Source organism: Chroicocephalus ridibundus, chromosome 1 (genome assembly GCF_963924245.1).
Source record: "Chroicocephalus ridibundus chromosome 1, bChrRid1.1, whole genome shotgun sequence".
Classification (NCBI taxonomy): domain Eukaryota; kingdom Metazoa; phylum Chordata; class Aves; order Charadriiformes; family Laridae; genus Chroicocephalus; species Chroicocephalus ridibundus.
Genome location: NC_086284.1, coordinates 186,682,120 through 186,703,548, shown reverse-complemented (window position 1 = coordinate 186,703,548; position 21,429 = coordinate 186,682,120). Strand labels below are relative to the sequence as shown.

At 37.2% G+C, this 21,429-nt stretch overlaps 1 protein-coding gene across 3 annotated transcripts in view; it reads right to left on the bottom strand.

The window, feature by feature from the left end:
* The window catches only part of SCAF11 (SR-related CTD associated factor 11), a 48,459-nt gene that overhangs the window by 6,016 nt on the left and 21,014 nt on the right, over positions 1-21,429 (bottom strand). For all 3 annotated transcript variants that reach the window (XM_063323096.1, XM_063323097.1, XM_063323095.1), the window contains exons 4-11: positions 16,174-16,251; positions 14,319-14,416; positions 13,212-13,279; positions 12,519-12,574; positions 9,980-10,086; positions 8,434-8,523; positions 7,725-7,831; positions 786-3,305 (exon numbers count right to left, since the gene is read on the bottom strand). In XM_063323096.1, the coding sequence (XP_063179166.1) occupies positions 786-3,305; positions 7,725-7,831; positions 8,434-8,523; positions 9,980-10,086; positions 12,519-12,574; positions 13,212-13,279; positions 14,319-14,416; positions 16,174-16,251 (3,124 nt within the window). The remainder of the gene's footprint in view (positions 1-785; positions 3,306-7,724; positions 7,832-8,433; positions 8,524-9,979; positions 10,087-12,518; positions 12,575-13,211; positions 13,280-14,318; positions 14,417-16,173; positions 16,252-21,429) is intronic.

Genomic DNA, 21,429 nt, shown 5'->3' with positions numbered 1-21,429 from the left:
TAGGATGAAAATGGATAAAAATGAAAGACAAAACAATGAGCCAACGAGAAAGTGCAAGCGTGGTTGCCTTCAGAACTGGATTTTACAGTTTTTCAATACAATTCACATCCGTCTTTTACTTCAGAGCACTAATAATCTGTGGATGACTTCTGATTCAGAATCACTCTCATCCACAGTCAACTCACTTTCTACCAAAAAGTTTATTTCTGTCAGGGCGGTTAGTTTTTAGGTATAAAAGACTCAAAAGTATCAGACTTCTGTTGAGGCTTTAGAGGAATTTTAATGCTGAAGTACAGTAAAAGTACCATTTTTTTTCATTTCTAAATCTCCCTAGATTTTTTTAAGCTTATTTAGAAGCAAGATAAGTGTCAACGTAATGATTTGTCATCTCTAGAACCTACTGTGAAGGTCTGCACGGGCAAATGCAGACCTCCTTGAAAAAAACCTACCCCTTTTTAAAAGGTGTGCAGATGCTAAAAGTAACCATGAAAAGGACAAGCCTTCTCTTCAACCACATTGATTTAAGTAGCACACTCTTCAGATGTATAGCCCTTAAATTATGTCCAACTTTAACTTTAAGCAAAACCAAAAAGCCATCAAAAGGCCATCAAAACACAAGCAATCCCCAAACTCCACACCTACAAACCTCAGTATTGCAAAAAGACTATGGATTCACCTCAAATCATTTTGAAGAGCTAATCAAGTCGAGATAAGTCAACGTGACTAGGATTTTACTGGGCTACTGCAGTCGTGACTAAGCTTTTATGTTTCAAAACTATGAATACCTTGTTCAGGTGTCTCCTCTTCTTGTCTCACTCCCCATCCAGACTGTGGGCTTGATGAATTGCGTCCTCTTCTTGAATAGTAATTCTGCACATCAGCAGGTAAAGTCTTTCTTACAGCCCAGCTGGATGCAGATGTCCACCCAGATCTGTCAGCAGGCGTATCGAAAGAATAATCTTGTTCATTCTTACGCTTGTAGGGCTGATGTTCTGGGAACCTTGAAGTTTCATTCCCAGAACCGTTTGAGTTCCCTGAGAGAGGTTTTCTATTTTGCCAGTGATTTTCGCTCTGGTCTCCATACATGAAAGCACCTCTTCCACGCCCACCTCGGCCACGCTGACCTCTCCCTCGATTTGGAATCCAACCTGAACCAAAGTTTTTATTCCAAGAGTGTCCTGAATTATCATGCCTGCCATCTTCCCAATGTGGTTTCTCTCTCTCTCTGTTCCTGACTTCAGGAACAGAGTTTATTCTTTCCATTACCCAGTCTGGACAATCATTCCTCCGCTTGTCGGAAGAACACTGATCCTCACTGTTTTTTTCTGTATTGTCTTTCTCTTTTTTAAGACTTTCATTCTGTTTCTCTTGATCACTTCTTCTGTATCGATCATTTCCTCTGGGACTCCTCCAGCTGTCATTTGGCCATCTCTCTTTCCAGCGAGGTGAATGACCGTCCCTCTCATTTCTAGAGAAGGAAGAACCTTTACTTCTCGTCCTAGATCGTGATCTTGACCTAGACCGTGACCGTGACCTAGACCACCTCCTATTTCTTCTTTCTCTGTCACGATCTCTTCTTTGACTATCTCTATCACTGCTTCGAGATCTAGATTTTTGCCTCGGAGATGAATCCTTAGTTCTTGACCGAGAAGATGATCTCCTGCTTTCCCTGACTGTTTCCCTTTTGGGAGATCGAGATGGTGTTTTTCTCTCATCTTTGAGTGTGTCTCTCTTCGGAGAACGAGATAAGGATCTTCTTCCCTCCCTCCCAGTTTCCTTCTTGGGTGATCGTGAGCTTCTGTCTTTGGTCACCTCCCTTTTAGGGGACGGCGATTGAGATCTCCTGCCCTCTCTCATAGAAGGAGACCAAGTTGTTGATGGAGAGTGAAACCTAGACCTTCTAGTTCGAGTCTTTTTATCTTTTTTGAGTTCTGACTGGCACTCTCTTTCTTGAGGAATACTTTCATCTTTTTCATCAGAAAGGCCTGAAACTGATGTACAGTTTCCCGCATCACACTGCGAGGAGTTCACTTCTCCTTGCTCTGTACTTTCAGCTGGTGGTAACTGCTCAATCTGAGGTTCATTCTGGTCACTGCAAAAGGAGTCACAATCCATTGGTATCATTTCATTGTTATCTTCCCCAAAATGTTTGTGTTCAGCATTTACCTGGGGTGACTCTGAAGTTCTACCCTCTTCACTTTCTGGCATGGCGTTCTCTTTTAAGGATTGTTCTGATGTACTGTCTACAGAAATATTGTGTATTAATGTGTTTGGTTCTTCATCTTGAACAGTTTTTAAGTTTTGAATATTTGTACTTGCACAGTCTACTACTGTTTTTTCTTCACCCTGAGAATCATCTATTTCTGTGGCTTCTGGATGCTCAGGCAATTCGCTTCTGGGGCTCTCTAATGGTAGATCTTTTCCCAAAGGTTCTGTATATTCCAACAACTCATTTTCTGGACTAGCTACGGGTTGATCAATTTTTGCCGGAGTTTCTACATTCTCCATCAATTCACTTTGAGGACTACACAACGTCTGATCTACTTTTTCAAACGTTGCATGGTCACATACTTCATCTCTGGGACTAGCTACTGTTTCCATTTGCTCAGGAGTATTTTCACAGATGTCCTGATTCTTATGATCTACGTTTTTTTCAGTAACACCTTTTACTTCAAATTCCTGACTTTCGCCCCCTGAAGTTAGTACTGGAGGTTCTTGGACAGAAAAACTTACATCCGCGTTGCCTGAAGCATCTTCATCTTTGTCACATTCTCCTGTAGTTTCCTCAATTTCTGCATGTTCACTACAGCTTTCTAATCCATTAGCAGATTCTGTTTCCGCGTTATTTTTCTGTGGAAGGCTTGTGTTATTGCTCTCATCATCTGACTGCTGGTCTTTGTCTAATGTTAGAACTGCTTCAGACTCAGCAACGTCATCATCTTCCACCGAATCACTGGATGATTTTTCAGAACGTGCAGAACTTCTCAGTTTCTTTTTAACCACAGGTGTTTGTTGTTTTACTATTCTTTTAGACTTTCGTTTTGGAGGAGCCTTCTCTGATTCTGAAGGAGATTTATTCAGAGACGGGCTACTGCCATCAGAGGCACCACACGCAGAACTGCTTGACCGAGGTGAGCTCCGGGATTGACCCAGTGTCTCATTTTTGCTGTTTCGTGCAGATCTTCTTCTAGGAGTAGTGTTAACCAATTTCCTTCTAGTTCCCCTAGTGCCAGATGAACCAGAAGCTTGCTTTTTCTCTTCTCCTTCTTGGGTACATGCAACAGCATATCCTTTGCCTAAAGATTCTAAGAAAACCAGAATATGTTAAAAGTTTGATAATAATATCCAAACACAGCTCAGAATATAAAATGACTGGTTTAACAGATATCCTCAAATAAAACAATTTAAGATTTAGTGTGAAATGCTGCCACAGCATTTTTTTTTTCAGTGCAGACTTACTCTTTTAAGAACAGAACCCAACTAACAAAGTGACATGTTAGACATCTAAACACACATTTTAGAAGCAGTATCGGCATGGCTACATGGACAGTAATGGCATTCACAATGAAACCACTATTGAAATTGCTGTACAAAGATAGTCAGCATTTAAGCTGTTAGAAAGTACGGAATTAAACCACACAACATTGTTAGCACCTAGCAGTTTGTGACACTTTAACATGCAGGCCTGTTGGCAGCGAAGCCTCAATACTACAGAAGCGAAGCTCAATACTACAGAAAGTGACATTTTTAAATGGCCATCAGCGGATGATCACATGGGAAGCGGTTGATCAGAAGCAGCAACGACAGGATACCTCTCTCCAAAATCTAATTTCAGACAAACTCATTCACCAGTTATAAGACAGACCCTGCACGCTCCATCGCAAACTGGACAAACTCTGCTACAAAGTCCCCAGGGCTCCTGCAGCACCTAACAGACTGAATAAGGACTGCAAATTTTGGCACATCAAAAAACCCTAAAACTTTAAGAAGAATGACCTTCAGCTGCACACAGAAGCATGGCAGCTCTTGTGCGGATACTGTAGTAATTTATTTCCTGCTATCCACAATTTGACAGAAGCCTCTGTAGGGAAGCCAAGGGTCATATTCACTGCAAAGGGAACAGACCGTACTCCTGATACCTACAAAAGCTTATGAGGGGCAGCTCAGGGATTAACGATTGGTGATAATTAAGTAAATATACTTGAATTTAATAGTCACTTCAGAACTAAATTAATTTCTTGAGATGTCTGTTAATTTGTTTCTTACTTTGTGTAGACTTTAGAAAGCATCAGGAATTTGGTGTTTAAATTAGTTCTTTTTACAGCTTCATTTTCATAAACAAATAGTAGAACTTTGCTAAGAAAGATTAACTTCTATGGATTTTGCAACGGTTTTATCACATCACACTTAAACTCTTAATTTTATCTCTCTATATAAACGTTATCTCCCATGCTTTTACTGCACTAAAATATTTGTTAAATGTATTCTTAAACAGATTATAGAGAAATCAGATAGGAGTAAGGGTATAACAGCACAAAATCCTCTTTTTACCACTTACTACTCTGTTAGCAGAATCAAAAACTTATCACGGAACCACAGAATGGCAAGGGGTTGGAAGGGACCTTTGGAGAGCATCTAGTCCAACCCCCCTGCCAAAGCAGGTTCACCTGGAGCAGGCTGGACAGGAATGCATCCAGGCGGGTTTCGAATATCTCCACAGAAGGAGACTCCACACCTCTATCACTGCCTATTAAATGTAAACTTCTCATTCAATAACCTTAGAGCAGTAACTCCACAAGCACTCACTAGCTTTTAAAAGGCTAGAGCAGAGCACAGGACTACAACCACCTCCTCTGACTTCCCTTGTGAACACAGTAACTTGACTGAACATGGAAAAAAAAAAGAAAGTACCTGGTTTTGGTTTTTCAATGTTCACTGATCAAATTTCCACATAAGACAATAAAAACCACTGGAATCGATTGTATAGAAGGTACCACGTATTTAAAAGAAAACAACGTGCGTGGTAAAGAACTTCCACAGGAGTTTTAGGTGACTAGCACTATTTGAGGTATCTATTGTAATATTCTCCCCAATGATTTTGTTAGAAAGCGGTTAACCAGCAGTTATTCAGCCACATGTGGCTGTCTCAGATTAACTACATCTTCAAACTTATTACAATAGCCAGGAAAACAAGTCAGATATCAAAAATTTGTAATGACATAACATCTGTGATAATTTGCTTCAATGGGCAAGAAATCACCCTGCCATAATAAAAACTGAGAGTACAAATGAAATGTGGGAATCCTGACAGAATTAAAAGGCAAGTAATTTTTGTAGCACTTTCAAAGTCTACTTGTAAAACACAAGCCTCTTTTTAGCATTCCTTACTACTTGTAAAATTTTAACAGACAAGCTTCACAAGCTTTGGACTTGGACCAAATACAAGGCGTTTCAGTTCACTGAATCTTTATTTTAAAATACTTTAATCACACAAAGGCACTGCGTAATGCCAGCCTAAATCCTAGCAATATTTGTAGATTCACTGACACTTTTTCAGGTCAAATTAGTAAACCAACTATTCAATGGTAAGAGAATCTAAAACACTGCAGCACCTACAGGGAAGACTCAGGCAGTACAGTTACATGACCATCATTGATATTTGTATGCCTCCTCGCACAACCCTGGAAGCAACTGTCAACTACTACTCTGATGCAAAATTGTACACTTTTGGTGTGACCAAGAGATGTATGTAAAGAGGGTGTGTAAAAATAAAATGCTTATGCAACCATCCTTCAGGCACAATTTAGTAAGAATCACAAGATCCAGTTTGATTTCTTTCTATGTGTGTATTTTCAGTATTTTCTTCATTTTTCTCCTATTCTCCAGCTTTGCAGAAAGTCCCAGTGTCCCCTCTCTTTCCTCCATCTCTCATACTTCCTGTAAACTCTTCTCCTTTATATACATATATAAAAAAAAATAATATATATAAATAACAGTATTCAGGTGAGGTTTCTCCTTGCCTTTGTCCTTACCATTTTTTGTGCATGTCTGTCTTTTCCTCAGCTTCTATATAAAAACTAAATGGGGAACGAACACTCACACAACAGAACGTGACCAAAATCCTCAAGGGACATCTTCACATCCATCATATCCTAGTTTCATGAGGAAATTTGAAGACTCTCTGTCTTACTTCCTGCATGCTTCTTACCAGTAGGAAGTCTTTAAGTCAAACTTAAAAATGACTTAAAGCTTTAGTGTCGACATACTACAATGTTTTAAGAGTCAATCTTGATGAATCTCTTCCACTTTGTCCACAACATAAGTAATACATTACATTAAGCATCTGAACTTTAGTTCCGGTGTGGCCAGAACATATGGAAACATACAAAAATAACTTCAGAGTTTATTTGCTGTGTCTTGTTAGCTCGATAATTTCACATTTCAAAATCATACCTTTAAGAGAGGAAGTAGAATGCTTATACAATCAAGACAACAAATGATAAAATTTTGTCCTAAATATAAATTTAAAAACAAAAGTATCTGAAAAAAAAATAATTTCCTTTTCTTTTGCTGTCAAGACTCAAAATCTCCTGCCTCTCCCAAAAGACAGCATAAGGGATTTAGTTCCATGTTCTGTTGAAAAATAAATTTGGAGCTTTTTTAAATATTCTTTGTCTTTCTGATGAGAGAAAAAAGCCATTTTGTTTAAAAAATGCTTCTGGTGCATATTAACAAAGAAACCTGACTGTGTAAGTAGGAAAGTAAAGAGAAGTCAAGAGCTATGAGCTAGCATGTATACTCATTACCACTAGAAGCAGAAAGGGTTAAGCATCAGTTAAATTGCACTGCCAAACATCAGAGGCCTGAGGAAGCAACCTATCATTTTTTCACTGGGGAATGCAGAGGTGAAATAAGTACCTTTAACAAGAATGCAGAAAATGAATGAATAAAGCATCTTTCTCATGATCCTTCTACTACTTAACTCTTTCCAGCAATTCACTTACTTCCTCACAATTTTTGTAAGCCAAGAGACCCAAATCTCTCCCGTCTCTTTGCCTACTAGTCAAGTAAAAGTAGTATAATTCCCAATTCAAAGAAGGTATTATCTCTAGCCTTAAAAAACAGCACTCCTTTGTTTTTACTTCTTTGAACTCGTGCAGCATGTTGGAAGATAAACTACATTCTTGCTGAGTATGGAGAGAAAGGCTGTTAAAGCAACTGGAGGAAGGTAATCCTTCCACGTCTTTGTCTTCTGCTAAGTTCCTGCCAGACCCTGAGCTTGAGAACCTTTACAAGCTTTTGCCCTATAGGGCTTGTAGACATACTGAAAGAGATCTATACACTGTACCATTTCCTGACGACTCCTCTTCTCTGTCAGAAAACAATTCGTTCCTCACACTGCACAATATACCATTGAAATATGTCAAGCAATTCCTAATGTATCAAAACGTTCCTTGAACAATAGGGAAAGAAGTTGTAACACGAAAGAACGTGTTGAATTTAGAACTGGAATTAATCTTCAAATGAAGAACAGTTATGCCAGTTTGGGGGTGGCTGTAATTTCCAAAATAAACCAGCTGGTTTTGAAAAAGTACCAAACTGCATCAAAACAGGTTTTTTTCCTGTTAGCTGTAACTATATACTCTGCTTCGATTTCTGAGAATCATATTTTAACAGTTTACTCCACATGAGCTATAAATAAAACTTACAAAAAAAAAGTTTACCAAAGTTTTCCAAAGGCCTGATATTTGTTGGAAGAATTGTCCCTGCCACTGTAGTAGAAGTGAGAAGAAAGGTCTCAGCTTCAGCTCCGTAAGACATTAAAGGAATTCTGGAAAAGTAAAGGTATCAACATCAGTTATTTTATCTGTCTGTAGCAAGTTTTGGAATCAATGCACAAACTCAAAACATTAGGCAATCATGACACTTCCAACCTCATCACAGTTGGAGAGAAAGGCAAAGCTGACAGAGAACAAAACTTTCCTTCTCTCATTTAATTTCAGGCTTATATCAAGGCCTAATCTAGTAAAACAGTTTGAACAAGACATGTTATGTTAAAGCAATATACATATGGCTTTCTTCAAAGCCAAACATAGAACTGTAACAAAAAGTCCACCCCAAATTAGTAGGCTATACTACTGGAAATAGAATTCTGAACACTGACTTAGTACTTCAGCAGAAGAATAGCCTTTTCTACAGAAAAATGAGAAATAGTCTACACAACAATTTAGGAAAAGCTTCTGGTTTTTGGGTTTGCCCCCTCCCCCCCCCCCCCGCCCCCCAAACATACAAAATAAATATTTATTTATGCAGACTGCCTCAGCAAACCTTAGGCAAAACCAGAATTTAGTTATAGATCAATCTGAATTAATCACATTCTAATCTTGAAGTATTATATTAAGATCCTTCGCACCATGGATACAAAACCCATACCTTTCAACTCTAGCAAGCACAGATGAACAGGACAATTCTAGTTCTTGTCTCTTCTGTCTTATTGATGCATTGACTTCTGTGAATTCTATACTGAAATACAAATTTCATACAAAAAGTTACTTTGCACTATGACAGTTTTGTATTTCAATGATTGCTTCTATCAACGACTTCTTAAAAATTTCACTGTATTAGAACTCTCAACAGTCATGATGGAACTATGCATGCTTATTGTTTAGAGCGAAAATACAGTCATAGTAAACCTAACAGAAGTCCTAAATGAATGAGGCAGCCAGAATGGAAAACAGGAGACAAAATGTGTCTTCTGGGGAGTTGAAAAATACGAGAAACTTTGCATCCTTGACAAATTAATACTGTTGCAGGCATGGCAACATTTTTTTTGTTTATAGCAGACTGCTAAAAACATATAGACAATAATTTTTTTATTAGACCATATTATTGAAATAACATTCTTCTAGACTGTTTTTTTTCTTCCATCTTCTCAACCAAAAAATTTTTTTTTTTTTTATTTAAACACACATTCTGAAGTATTAGGCTCATTAAGCTAAATTACTTCATGTATGTTTAAAGTATTCCTCTTGGGGTCACAGAACAAGAAAAAGATTGTTTCTGATGCAAAACGGGGTATTTACTGTTAACTGTCCTGGTTTCAGCTGGGATGGAGTCAACTATTTCGCTAGCATCTTGGATTTGGGATGAGAAATACTTTTGATAGCGCACTGGTGTTTTTAGTTGCTGCTAAGCATCGAGGCCTTTTCTGCTCCTCACACCGCCCCATCAGCAAGGGCTAGGGGGGCACAAGAAGATGGGAGGGGACGCAGCCGGGACAGCCGACCCCAACTGACCAAAGGGATATCCCATACCGTATGACGTCATGCTCAGTATGTAAAGCTGGGGGAAGAAGAAGGAAGGGGGACATGTTTGGAGTGCTGGCATTTGTCTTCCCAAGTAGCCATTATGTGTGATGGAGCCCTGGTTTCCTGGAGGTGGCCAAACACCTGCTCAATGGTGGGAAGCAGTGAATGAATTCCTTGTTTTGCTTTGCTTGCACGCGCAGCTTTTGCTCTACCTATTAAACTGTCTTATCTCAACCCACAAGTTTTATCACTTTTACTTTTCCAATTCTCTCCCCAGTCCCAACCGGGGGCAGTGAGTGAGCAGCTGCCTGGTTCTATTTGCCGACTGGGGTTAAAACCACAACACTGTTTTGCTAACTGCTGTTGTAATAACAGGACTAACCCTTTCCTATCTGAGGCTTCAAATTAGCAAGGAGTTTAAATCTAAGCTAAAAATAAAACCTAACTCCTACTAAATCAATGAGATTAAAAGCACACACATTAGTATTTTAATGCTGAACACACGACAAATTGGGTTGTACCCTTAACAATACTCATTTTAAAATGATTGTGTTTATCCTGTTTATCATCATCAAAACATTTTAAGGCAGTATATACAGAAAGCAGAAGGAACTACAGCATCTACAATAGAGTAACCCAGCAGTTTATATTAAGTACTAGTATATACTAACCAGTCATTTCTACAGCTAAAAAAGGATTCTTCATTGCTACCACCAGCTGGAAGCGTGCTGGAGAAATTAGTTCTGAAGCACTCATTCCAGCAGGTCTGTCTTCTGGGCTACAAAAAAAAATTCATGAATTAAAGACATCCAAAATAAAATAATTAACGTGTAATACATGAAGATGCACTGAAATTAAATCATGTCAGCAAGACTTTAGCTCACAAAAAGCAGGCACCATAGCAGCTCTAGAGTTATATGCGGAGATTTGCAGTTATAGCAAACAGATTTTCTCTATTCAGTCTAAATTTTTAACACCTGGTCTTTGCAGATAAACTTTCTATTTTATACAGGCTTTCCATGGCAAGATCTTTAATGCTCCATACAGAAATTGTGAATAAACTAGCATGATCTTTGCTATTCACAATTCCCATTTCTGCTACCTACAAGTAGCTACCTTACAGAGTAAGTACAGCGCTAGCACCTGCAGACAGCCCCCTTCACAGCACTTCACTCAGTGTTTGGTTTCAAAGCAACAAGAAAAACCAATGTAAGTAGCCCTGATTCTCCTTTGCCTTCAGGTAGGATTTACAAAATTGAAGGCTGACTGATGTGTCTGTTTACTGGGCCCTCACCCAAAGGCACAATACTCAGAATCCACTTCATATTTCAACAAATATCACCTTCTATTTGAGTTGTTAACAACACCTAGCCACCTGCTGTATGCTAGTGTATCACCTTTTGCGTTGTGTGCAGCAAATTCTGCTGCTGTCTACAGGGCTGTCTACAGGGGGAAAAAAAAGATGAACTATGATCCTCCAGACCATTCTCCCTGACTGACACACTTACCTACACTGACCCATTTTTGCCTTTTACCTCTTTTCACCTAAAGGGTTAATGCCACTTCAAATCTGACTAAACCACTTCTGTTCGTTCCCCATGACCGATATTTTAAAACGGGAACTTACAGAGTCTTCCCGTCATTCTCTTTCAGAATATATTTACTCTGATGAAAAATAAGCTTCACAATGGAGCATATATAAATATATGTCTCAAGTATGCAGTCCGTATGCTCCTATATGGAGTCCTATATGCTCCTATATGCATCAAACTTTGGCACAGAGAGCTGGTTTTGACGGGAACACACTGTATTTCATCAATGTGCAAATTTTAAGTTTCTCCTAAAAAGCTGTTGTTAAGTTCTATTTTAAAAATACTATCATTTTGATCATTAGCATTTCTCCCTCCATCTAAAAAAGAGCTATGCAGACGTTCCACAAATATCCTTATGAAGTAGTTGTTAGTAAATCAGTGCTTTGTTTTAAATTCTTTTAAATTTTGAATGTTTATTGGATAATTGAGCCCTGTACCTCCTCCTGGAGTTTTTAATGGCTCTACTTCTGTTTACTCACTTTTTTTTGCAACAGGTACCATTTGAGACATTAATGCTATTAAATAGTGCACAGTAAAACAGTGAAACTAGATATGAAAGCATTCACTGACCTTGAAGTCAAATTAGAGGCTGATCTACCATTAAGCCCTATCGTTTCAGTTCCGCACCTCTTCAATTCAATGAAAGGTACCTTTAACTTAACATGGTAACAGACCTGTTACCTGACTTAAAAGGGGAAGACCGGAGCTAAAGATATCCCTGAGAATTACGGTGTACAAGCACCAAAGAAAAGTGACAACTCAGGCCACCAGCTACTGAAGAGACACGTGATGTAGTATGTGCCCATATACAGTCAACAGGCAAAATAGGGACTTTGTTTTTCGTCCAAATTTTTAAACTTTGGGTAAGACAGAATGATGGAGAACACTGACATTTACATTTCAGAATTAAATTTATGGCCTAACATTACTTCATGCAGATACATTTACAGGTATAACTATGAGTAAGAAAGCACTGATCACAAACATGTGTCCCAGAGACACAAATTATTTTTGAAAGGATGGAAGGCAGAATCAAACAACAGAGCCTTTACAGCTCCTTATAAATTCTGCATATTATAAGCCTGTGTTATAGACTAAAATTTAGGAACTAAACAAGAAACCCGGAAACACAAACATTCTTGGGAGTAATCTCCCACTAAAAAAACCAACTTGATACGAACTATATCATCCATGGCCTATAAATACAACGAAATATTTGGTTGATTACAACTACGTATTTTCATGAAATAATGAAAACCTTCATATCCTTCACATCACGGTACTTGGCTAACAGCTTGTAGTTCATACCACTTTCTTTTGGTGAAGAAGGACAAAAACAGGGTAGTTACAGTATCTTATAATGTAACATCCTAATCTAAATGAAAACATTTACCACCAGAAAACTACAAAAATAAACTCAATCTGAGAAAGCAGCTCATATAACCTAGCAGTATATTCTAATTACTTCCTTCAAAACAACAAGAGACAAAATAACAAAGTTTGGATCATACTAAAATTAACAAATAGAAGAAGTTAACCTTAAAAATAAGCAGAAAGGTAGTTTTAAAAATGCTTTCATGAAAAAAATATTTACAAACGTTTCATTATCAGAACCAACCTTGCTTATCTTCAAAGACAAAGCTTTCTTGTTTCGTTTATCATACAATATATTACCTGTGTGGAATAAGGAACAAAACTTTTATTTTAACTTTAGCATATTAGTTTTTAATTGTTTGTCAAATTCATTAATGCAATGAGAGGTTAATGAAAATGTATCTCAACTATATTTATAATGTGTTTACCTACAAACTGAGTAAAATTCAAATGCATACACCTTCACAACAGCTTTTTACATATCAAGCAGTTTTCACCTCTTCAGATATTTGCTTAGTTTCATAAGTTATGAACACACCTATGGAAAAGTATCTATTAAACAAGCCTCTCAAAATAGTAGCCCCAAAATACAGCTAAGTGCTTCTTGTGTCTGAATTCTCATCAAAAACCTTCTTGTGAACAAAGGTAGCCATTAGCTGTGCACCGACTGTCTGATGCAGAAAATGACTTTAGGCTGAAACCAAATCCATTTCACTTGAGACTGAAATTGAAGAGGCAGTCTTTCCAGTAAAATAAGAACAGTAAGTACTGCAATTTTGTTCTCTTAGGTTCCACACTTCTGTTCCTCTGTATTTGCTTTTCATATGCAAATGTAAGTAATTAAAAAAAAATGTATTAAATTGTCTCATCAAGAAAAGCTAGCATTCGCTAATAAAACGCAGCAATTCTAGCAAACGGAGAACAAATACCAACTTACTGTATTTTTTCTTCACAACTTTGCTTAATTTTGCAGTTAACGGCCCTCTGTCTGGACACACAGCTCTTCTGCAAGATTAACAAAAGATATTACAAAAGTTATTTCTGGGCATATTTAAGCTAACTGTATATACATCCAAACAAAATCAGCTCCTATTTAAAGGAATTTTTATTTCGTGCACATAAGCAAGTTCTGACTGCTATTAAAACCTAAACTTGCATCATGTATATCATCTTCCAAATATTAAAAGCCAGTGCTTCAAAAAGCTTACAGGTGGAAAAAAAGAAAAGTCATTTACACAACAGAAGTTAATACCCTGTATTAAATCGGAATGCTTAATTTTGCTTGATTTCATGGCAACATGTGAAAGATGCTATAATCTGCTTGCATAAATACTTTGAAGAATATCAAAGCCCATGGTGATTCAGAACGGTGAGGTGCAAAGATCAATCTTTTCTAATAAGAGCCAGAAAAGGTAGTTTACTTCCACTTACTTCCACCACTTTGTAGTGAGGTCTGCTTCAAATTCAATCTCAAGAACTCTGTATATATCATACATTCCATTAAACACTGACTTTACATTATCACTATTTAGTGAAACTCGTCTGTGTAATCCTGAGCTTCCCCTTATGCCATGCAGCAAATGTGACAAGATAAAGCTTCTCAAAACAGGAATGGTATTTCCGCAGGTCCCTCTCAAACTCATTAGTAAAAGAGGACCACCACCACAGATTACGATAACATGCAAGAAAGGGGATGTCTGTTTAGATAACCAAAGAAAAAGATTTATATTATTCAAATATGGTCTAGCCATAAAATCTTAATTCAAATTTATAAGAAATTTGTCAGAATTGCTTGAAAAATGCAACTTTCACAGAGCTTAATGCAAGAAATGCATTGCTCCTTACTTCCTGCTTGCTATTGTACGTACTCAAGTGGAAATTACATCACAATAAAAGCGAAGTTAAACTACCACTGATGAAAAAAATAGTTTATTTTAAAAAAACCATAATTTTTTAAAAAATTCCAGGGTGTACATTTTAAAATAATTGAATATATATTTTGAATGTTCCAATTAGAATGCTTAAAATTAAGTGGACAACCAACCTCATAAAAATTCTCATCTTTGCATGGCTATATTTTCCTTTATTGCAGGCACAGTTTTCCTCTTCTTCCTTCCTCCTTAGTTGTTTTTTAACCTGAACCTGTATTGAAAAATAAAGTCAATCCAATCTAGAATCCCAATACACGTGGGCTTTAAATACATTCAAAGACTCTTAAAGGTCTACAGAGCTCAAAAAGAAGGACTCAAAACAATTTCAAATCATTACTTCTTTAATCTCACAGTTTGCAGATTTGATTTTTTTTTTAATTTGTTTTTCATGAAATGGAAAAAAACCCCACCTTGATATGTATCTTAGCTATGCCTGAGGTGCATACTAATTCCGCAAGACCAAATATCCCTGAACATTCAGACTGCCACGGGAAGTATCTCAAAGCTATGCGCTATCTTCCATTGAGAATTTGGAAGCTAAGTTTTTTCAACTAAGCTGGTTGATCTGAATATACAAGGTTCAGCTTAGGAAAAAGCTGAACTACCACTCAATTTCAAATGCTTCCTCATAATTAAAAAACACCCCATTTTTCTCTACAGCAAAATAGCTTCATATAATTTTGTTTAATCATATAATATTGTTTAGTTAATTATAATATCATATAATTTCATATAATATCTTTTTCCCCCACATCTTCAAAATTCTAAGAAAGCAATACAATTTTTATTCCATACTATGAAGTTACTTCAACAGCAATATTGCAATTGTTTGCATTAGATATTCTGGATTTCTTCATTCTAGAATGTTGGTTTTATACTCAACTCCTTAAGCTATCGGCATTCTAATGATGAACATTACACAGGGAAAACTGCCAATGTCTTAATAGCATCCCTGCCAACACTGACCACGGTGTCAGCATTTCTTAGTACACATTCCATCTCTCCCTACTGCTCCAGTGGCCCTTGTTCAGATCAGGACCCTTGTTCTCTGCCCACCTATTTACACTGCAATTCTACGAACAAAGAACCTTTCAAACTATGTTTCAATACAGCCCTTACACTCTTCCAAATGAAAACTTCAGTTTATCTTGTTTCAGCTGCTTCCTTGATTCTTTGGAAATAAAGAAGATAAAATATGCTAGCATAATTTTCTATGAGAAGGAATTATCTGTGGTTGTCAGTCTGGTTCCTCTGCAGTTGACTGCCTGGGCCTCTAAAAGCACAAGAAATGGGTAGTGGGAGCTTGTTTTCTAAACGTAGCAAAATGCAAAACCAGCAGCTTAAGAATTATAACCATAACTTCACCACAGAATTTCAAAACTGTCCACAGAATTATCAGCATCTTTCTACGTACATTTTCCAGATATCTATCATAATCAAGTTTTATTTTCCTACTTGATAAGCTACTCTCCCCAGCAGTATTATTTAGAAGAGTTGAAAGCTGAAAAAATTCAGAAATTTAGGTTGAACGAGGCTTAGCATTAGTTAAATCCCTCTTGCCTTCATGTGTTTTTGTCTGTGAATTGGAGGCTGTGAACATACAAGATTCACCTCAGCTAAAAAAAAAAAAAAGGAAAGATTGCATGCTAATTGATATAACACTTGTTCACAAAACCTGGTTAAAAAACACTTTGAGACCAATTACTATACTTCTATTCTTGGATATATCATGAACGCTCAAAGATACTATAAAGCAGCAATAGCAGCTTTGTGATTATTATTAATGTAAACACTTGCTTTGAAAAAATAATTAAGAATTCCTATCTTCAAATATCTAAGAGAGACATTAAAGTAATAATCATTTCATTAGGAAAGCTTATTTAATGCAGATGCCTGAATAAAAGGCTGTAGCATAACTCCGGTGTACCTACAACTAATGTCATTTAGTAAAATAAATCCGGAACTTACCTTTATCTGCTTTTCTAATGCATCAAGCCTGCATACTGCTCGAAATGGTCTGCGATCGATAGGACATGAAGCCTCCGTCTGAAAAATTAGAAGTCTCATTTTTCTATACTTTTATTCACTATTATAGTAGCTTACAGAAACACAAAAAAATTATGACTTGTTCACAATAAGAATGTACACATTATCCATACACTCAGTATTTTGTTTCATATAGGCAGATTTCTCCTTAGGGGAAAATCTAAAGGAAACAAGAATGTAACTCAGAACTTGTGTTCAAAGAAGGGAAAGCATTTTACATCATTAGGTACATTTTTTTATTTTTTAATCCCTGTTAGCTAACTGATTTTATACCGATACGCAGATGTCCTTTTCATTTCTTATTGTTGTAATGTTCTATTTCTTAACGTTCTTTTCAACAGAAAGTGTGCTGAATCATGCCCCCCTACCTCAAACATAAATCCGGGAGGACCAGCAGCGGACAGAGTAACACCTTCCCTCATCTTGCATATCGATTTGACTATACTACATCTCCTTTTTTGCAGTCAGCAGAGAGAGAACAGATTCCCACATGTAAGACAACTTAAGTTTTACAAATCCCTTTGCAAGAGAATGGAACTGAAGGTTATTTTAACCTACAGTTTGATGGAAGTACAGATTTATTGTTTTTTTCTCCAGTCACCTAAACACCCTCTTATTGAGGCTGCACTACATCAGATAACACACGCACAGAGAGAAAACAATAAAGTGTTACTAACCATAGAGTAGGGAAGCTTCAACTGAAGCTCCACCCAACTGGATCAGGTAATGAATCAACTTTCAGAGAAATCCATGTTAGATATTAGTATTTGCCGCTAGAGAACTGTTTATCCATTTTAATTCCATATATGTTTCGGTGGGGGGGTTGGTGAGTTTTCTTTGTTTGTTTGTTTTGGGTTTTTGTCACCTTCCCCCCCGCCCCCAGCTTAATTCCATTGGCCTTCACAGGCTCAGTTCAGAACTCTTCCAAAACAAAGAAGAAAAAAAAACAAACAAACAAAAAAACCACCCACACCCAGGCACCAGCCCCAATTCATCCACTGAACAAGAACCAGTATATGACTTGTATGCCCTTAAGAGGCATGCAATTTCTGCCCTTAAGGGAATTACCAGGGTATTATACTTTTTATTTATGCAAGCAAGACGCAGTATTAGAATTGCTTAAGCAGCTATGAGAAATTTGCACATGAACTCTGCCCTGAAATTCAGTGAACTTCATTCTTGTCTTTTCACCGAGGCTTTTCATTTTCCAGATCATTCTGTTCTTTTCTCAATTTCAAAGAATGCTCAACTTCTTTTTTTTCACCTACCTATCCCCCAAACCTTGAGCATTCAGGCAGCTTCTGATTTCAATTGAAGTAGACAGAACAAAGTTAGACCAAATAAAAAAAAACAAACTAACAAACCAAAACCCAAACAAAACCCAAAAAGCCCCAGAGGTAGTTTCATGAACAAGTTGTTGAACAAGAATGTAAGTTAAAGCCATTACCTTTCCTTTTGATGCTCTGGTATTTTATCCTAACTAAAAACTTCCCCCTATTGGGGGGATGTCGTTCCCTGCAGTGTCACGGCCTTGGTTAAGAAAAACATATTGGGTAATTAAGCCAGTTCCCTAAGGACTTGGATCATGAAGACAGTTTTTGTCCTGTAGTCAACCTAAAGCTAACCCACAGTAACATAGCAGTGTATTGTTCACTTGGGATATCTGATAGTACACAGTGCACTGTAACTGCTGAATCAGCTGCAAACTTTAAGGCATTACTTTGATTCTTAGATATACCAGACTGTCAAAGATAGGGAAGAAGAAGATAATTTTCTAAGCCATTTTCAGTCTCATTTCAGGATTTAACTTGTCTGAAAAGTAAGTTTTTCCAAGAATACATTAAATTTAAACACAAATATTAAGTTATGATTCCAAGTTTAAGTCACAGTAAGTTAAGTTTATGCTTGCAATGAAGTATCGTAGATTACTGAGTATTACAAGCGCTTTTGCTCCCCTAGAAAAAGTGTTCACTGTTATACATTCAGTTCTTCTGGGCAAGTGTTTAACAATTTCATACAGTTATACATAGTAGTAGAAAAAGAGGAAAACATTCTGGAAGAATCAAAAGCTACTGTTAGGTTCAGTTACGTTCAGAAACAGCAGATGCTCTTTCCACTCCCACTCAATCGCTTTTCATAGCCCTAGCATTATCTGATAATTTGCAACAAATCTCAAGAGAAATTCTAGTAAAGACAGGACAGTCCCATGTGTACCCCCATGTCTGCCCCTGCCCCCCAGCACAGTACAATTGTTGGGTAGCCCTTAGGAAACTGGTTTCTTCAACTACATAACACTTTTGTCTAAAAATGCATCAGTTTTCATCTGTCTGCTAACATATAAGAACAAGCCTTTTAAGTGGAAGCAGAAGGAAAAAAAAAAGTTTCCCCTGTCCTTTTTTTCCCCAACAGCAAGACTCAATATGTGCTGCTATAGAAAGGAATGAGGGGGGAAAAAAAAAAAGTTGACTGTTTTTACAAGAAGCAATCATGAGGAGTGGTGGCCTTTTACTCATCTCTCTAATTTTTTTATTTATTTTTTTTTTTTTAGTACAGTTCAGTGACCAAAGAAGGTGTTGAGTCTTCTTTCATTTAAGGCCAGTTAGCAATTCCTCTCTTCTGAGGCTTCTGTTCAGGTAGCATCATAAATAATAGTGAATGTACACTGTCCTTTTGGGGGAAAAAAAATATTTAACACAAAAAAAGCCATTGAGATAGAAGGAGTCCAAGCAGCAGCTACTTTTATTGTGCACAAGGGAGGAGGGGCGTGGGATGTGTCACAACCCCTGAAAAACCACAGCTTCATACAACATCTTCCATTAACACAGGTGTTTAAAAATTAGAACATGTAGTATTTAATGTAATCATCAAAATCATTAGAACCTCACAGCTGGTATTTTTGAGTTGCTTTGCTTTTCTTCCCAATAGTGCGTTTCTTGGAAAAAACACCGAATAGTAGCTCAGCACACTTCAAAAGGTCTTTGATTGTTTTACTCTCCACACAAAACTACTCATAGTTTTCATGTTAAAACTGGTAACTCCGCAGTGATTCATTCTTACACCTATCCTGTGATATTCTGAGGACCATCTTCGTAAATATGTAAGCATTCATGAAGTCTGCAACCTCTGAAAGCTATCCATGACCATGTGCATGTGTGTTCTTATGTTTTCCAAAAACTCGTTTTATAGTATTTTATTTGTTTTTGATGACACTCTAGAAAAATCTTGCTTTAGCTCCACAGGTATAACTTAATGTTCAATATTCCTATAGCTGCTACAGCATCACAAAACTGTGATCTCTAAACTCAAGGAGGAAGTGTCCCTTATTTTAACTGCATCACTTCAAAAAGCATTTGAACAAAGTGAGGTAGAAAAAAAGGCTGAAAGCAGTTACTATATTCCAGCTGGGAATTTGCAGAAAGTTACACAAATAGGTGCGAGCTAACCTCAGAACATATTTGGCTGACAAAGTAACTTTGGCAGATATCCCCCATGTCATCAAGTTCCATGTTACAAGGTTTCATAACAAGTAGTAACAAGATGCGAGTACAGAATTAAAGGTGCTGCAGTAAATCCCTTCCCCTATAATTTTTTTTTGTTGTTTCCTTCAAGTGGCCCTTAATAAAGTCTGCTCTTCAACTACTGTATGGAAAAGCTGATCCAAAAAGAAACACGGTCCTGCACTCTTTACTGCTTCTTTATTAGAGAACCTGTTAAGCAACACAAGTAACACCAGACTCTCCTAAGTAAATTCAGGCTTAAAGGTGAGGTTAAGATTGTAAAAGCAATGTCTGTGTATTTCACTCCAACTAGTAATAATAGTGCACTAAAAAGCCCACAACAATTCTGCCTCCAACTGAAAAGGGAGACTGTAAGGACACACACAGTGAGAAACACCTGTCCACATTCTGATGAAAGAAAAGGGGGAACACAACAGGAAATGTGCTATTTTCCAGAAGCATGTGAAAACTCAGGATGACTTTTTTTTCAGTCTACTTAAAAAAAGCAACTACATTTAAAATTTTTGTAGTTATGCTTTAGGAAAGCAGTATTTCTGACAAGATGTTAGGGGCTTTTTCTCATTCATGGTATAGTGAAGATACAGAGTGTGCAAGAACAGAGATTCTAGTCTCAACAGCTGATCAACAGACCTAGTTACAATTCTATATGGCTGTTTTCTCTCTACGTAAACCACGCAGTTGGCTAGTCCTTAACTTCCAATCCAAAGTTACGATAAATTTCTGCCAAGTTCTACTGGAATGGTGTCTGTCTAGGAAAGGATGAAATGATTAATTATTTCTAAGGATCTGTGAATTCTATGATAAGAAAGATACTGTATGTGCCATTGTACTTCCTTTGACACTATATTATTGGAAGAATTTAAGCTGAACTCAAAACCACAGACTTCTGCACTGCTATTAAGCAACACTAATTTTCATAAATTGCTGCATGAATGTAGTTAATAACAGGATCACAAAATGGTTAAAGTTGGAAGGGACCTCTGGAGGGACATCTTGTCCAACTGCCCTGCATGAGCGGGGAAATATGCCAAGAACAACTGTATACCACAAAAACAAATATGTAATTTGTAATATGTAAATCTAGATTTTCTGAAATAATTTGATTAATACAGTTTTTCTGTGCAGCAGTTCTCCGATGCATTGTCTACGTATGCATTACCATGGATGCACTTGAACAAGAAGGTTTTTACCATTTTGATTTTTAGGTTTATTGTTTCTTTGAACACACTGCATATTTGGTTCGTGAATGTAATCTTAATCCTGCCCACAGTGCTCTGTACTGCAGATCACTGTGGAGCTTGTTGCCACATAAACTCATTCCTTCCTATATCCTTTAGGACAGAAGAAATCCAGATCAGAAAGAATACACATTAAGAATTCCAGTTACCGTACAGGTAACTCTCTTTACCCTCTGAAGAATATACATGTGCAGTACACTCTATATAATCAATGATCCAAACCTTATACAAGCACAAAAGTAACAACTATGCTAAGAAGAGAACATATGCTAGGAACGTAATGCAAGACAGCTCTTTGTGCCAGCTGTTTAGTTTTATTTAGTCGGCCACCGATACTGCACAGGGCCTACCTGAATGTGCCCCAATGCTTTGGGGCCTCCATTTTCAAATCCTCCAGATGAGGAAAAATGAATGAGGGAAAC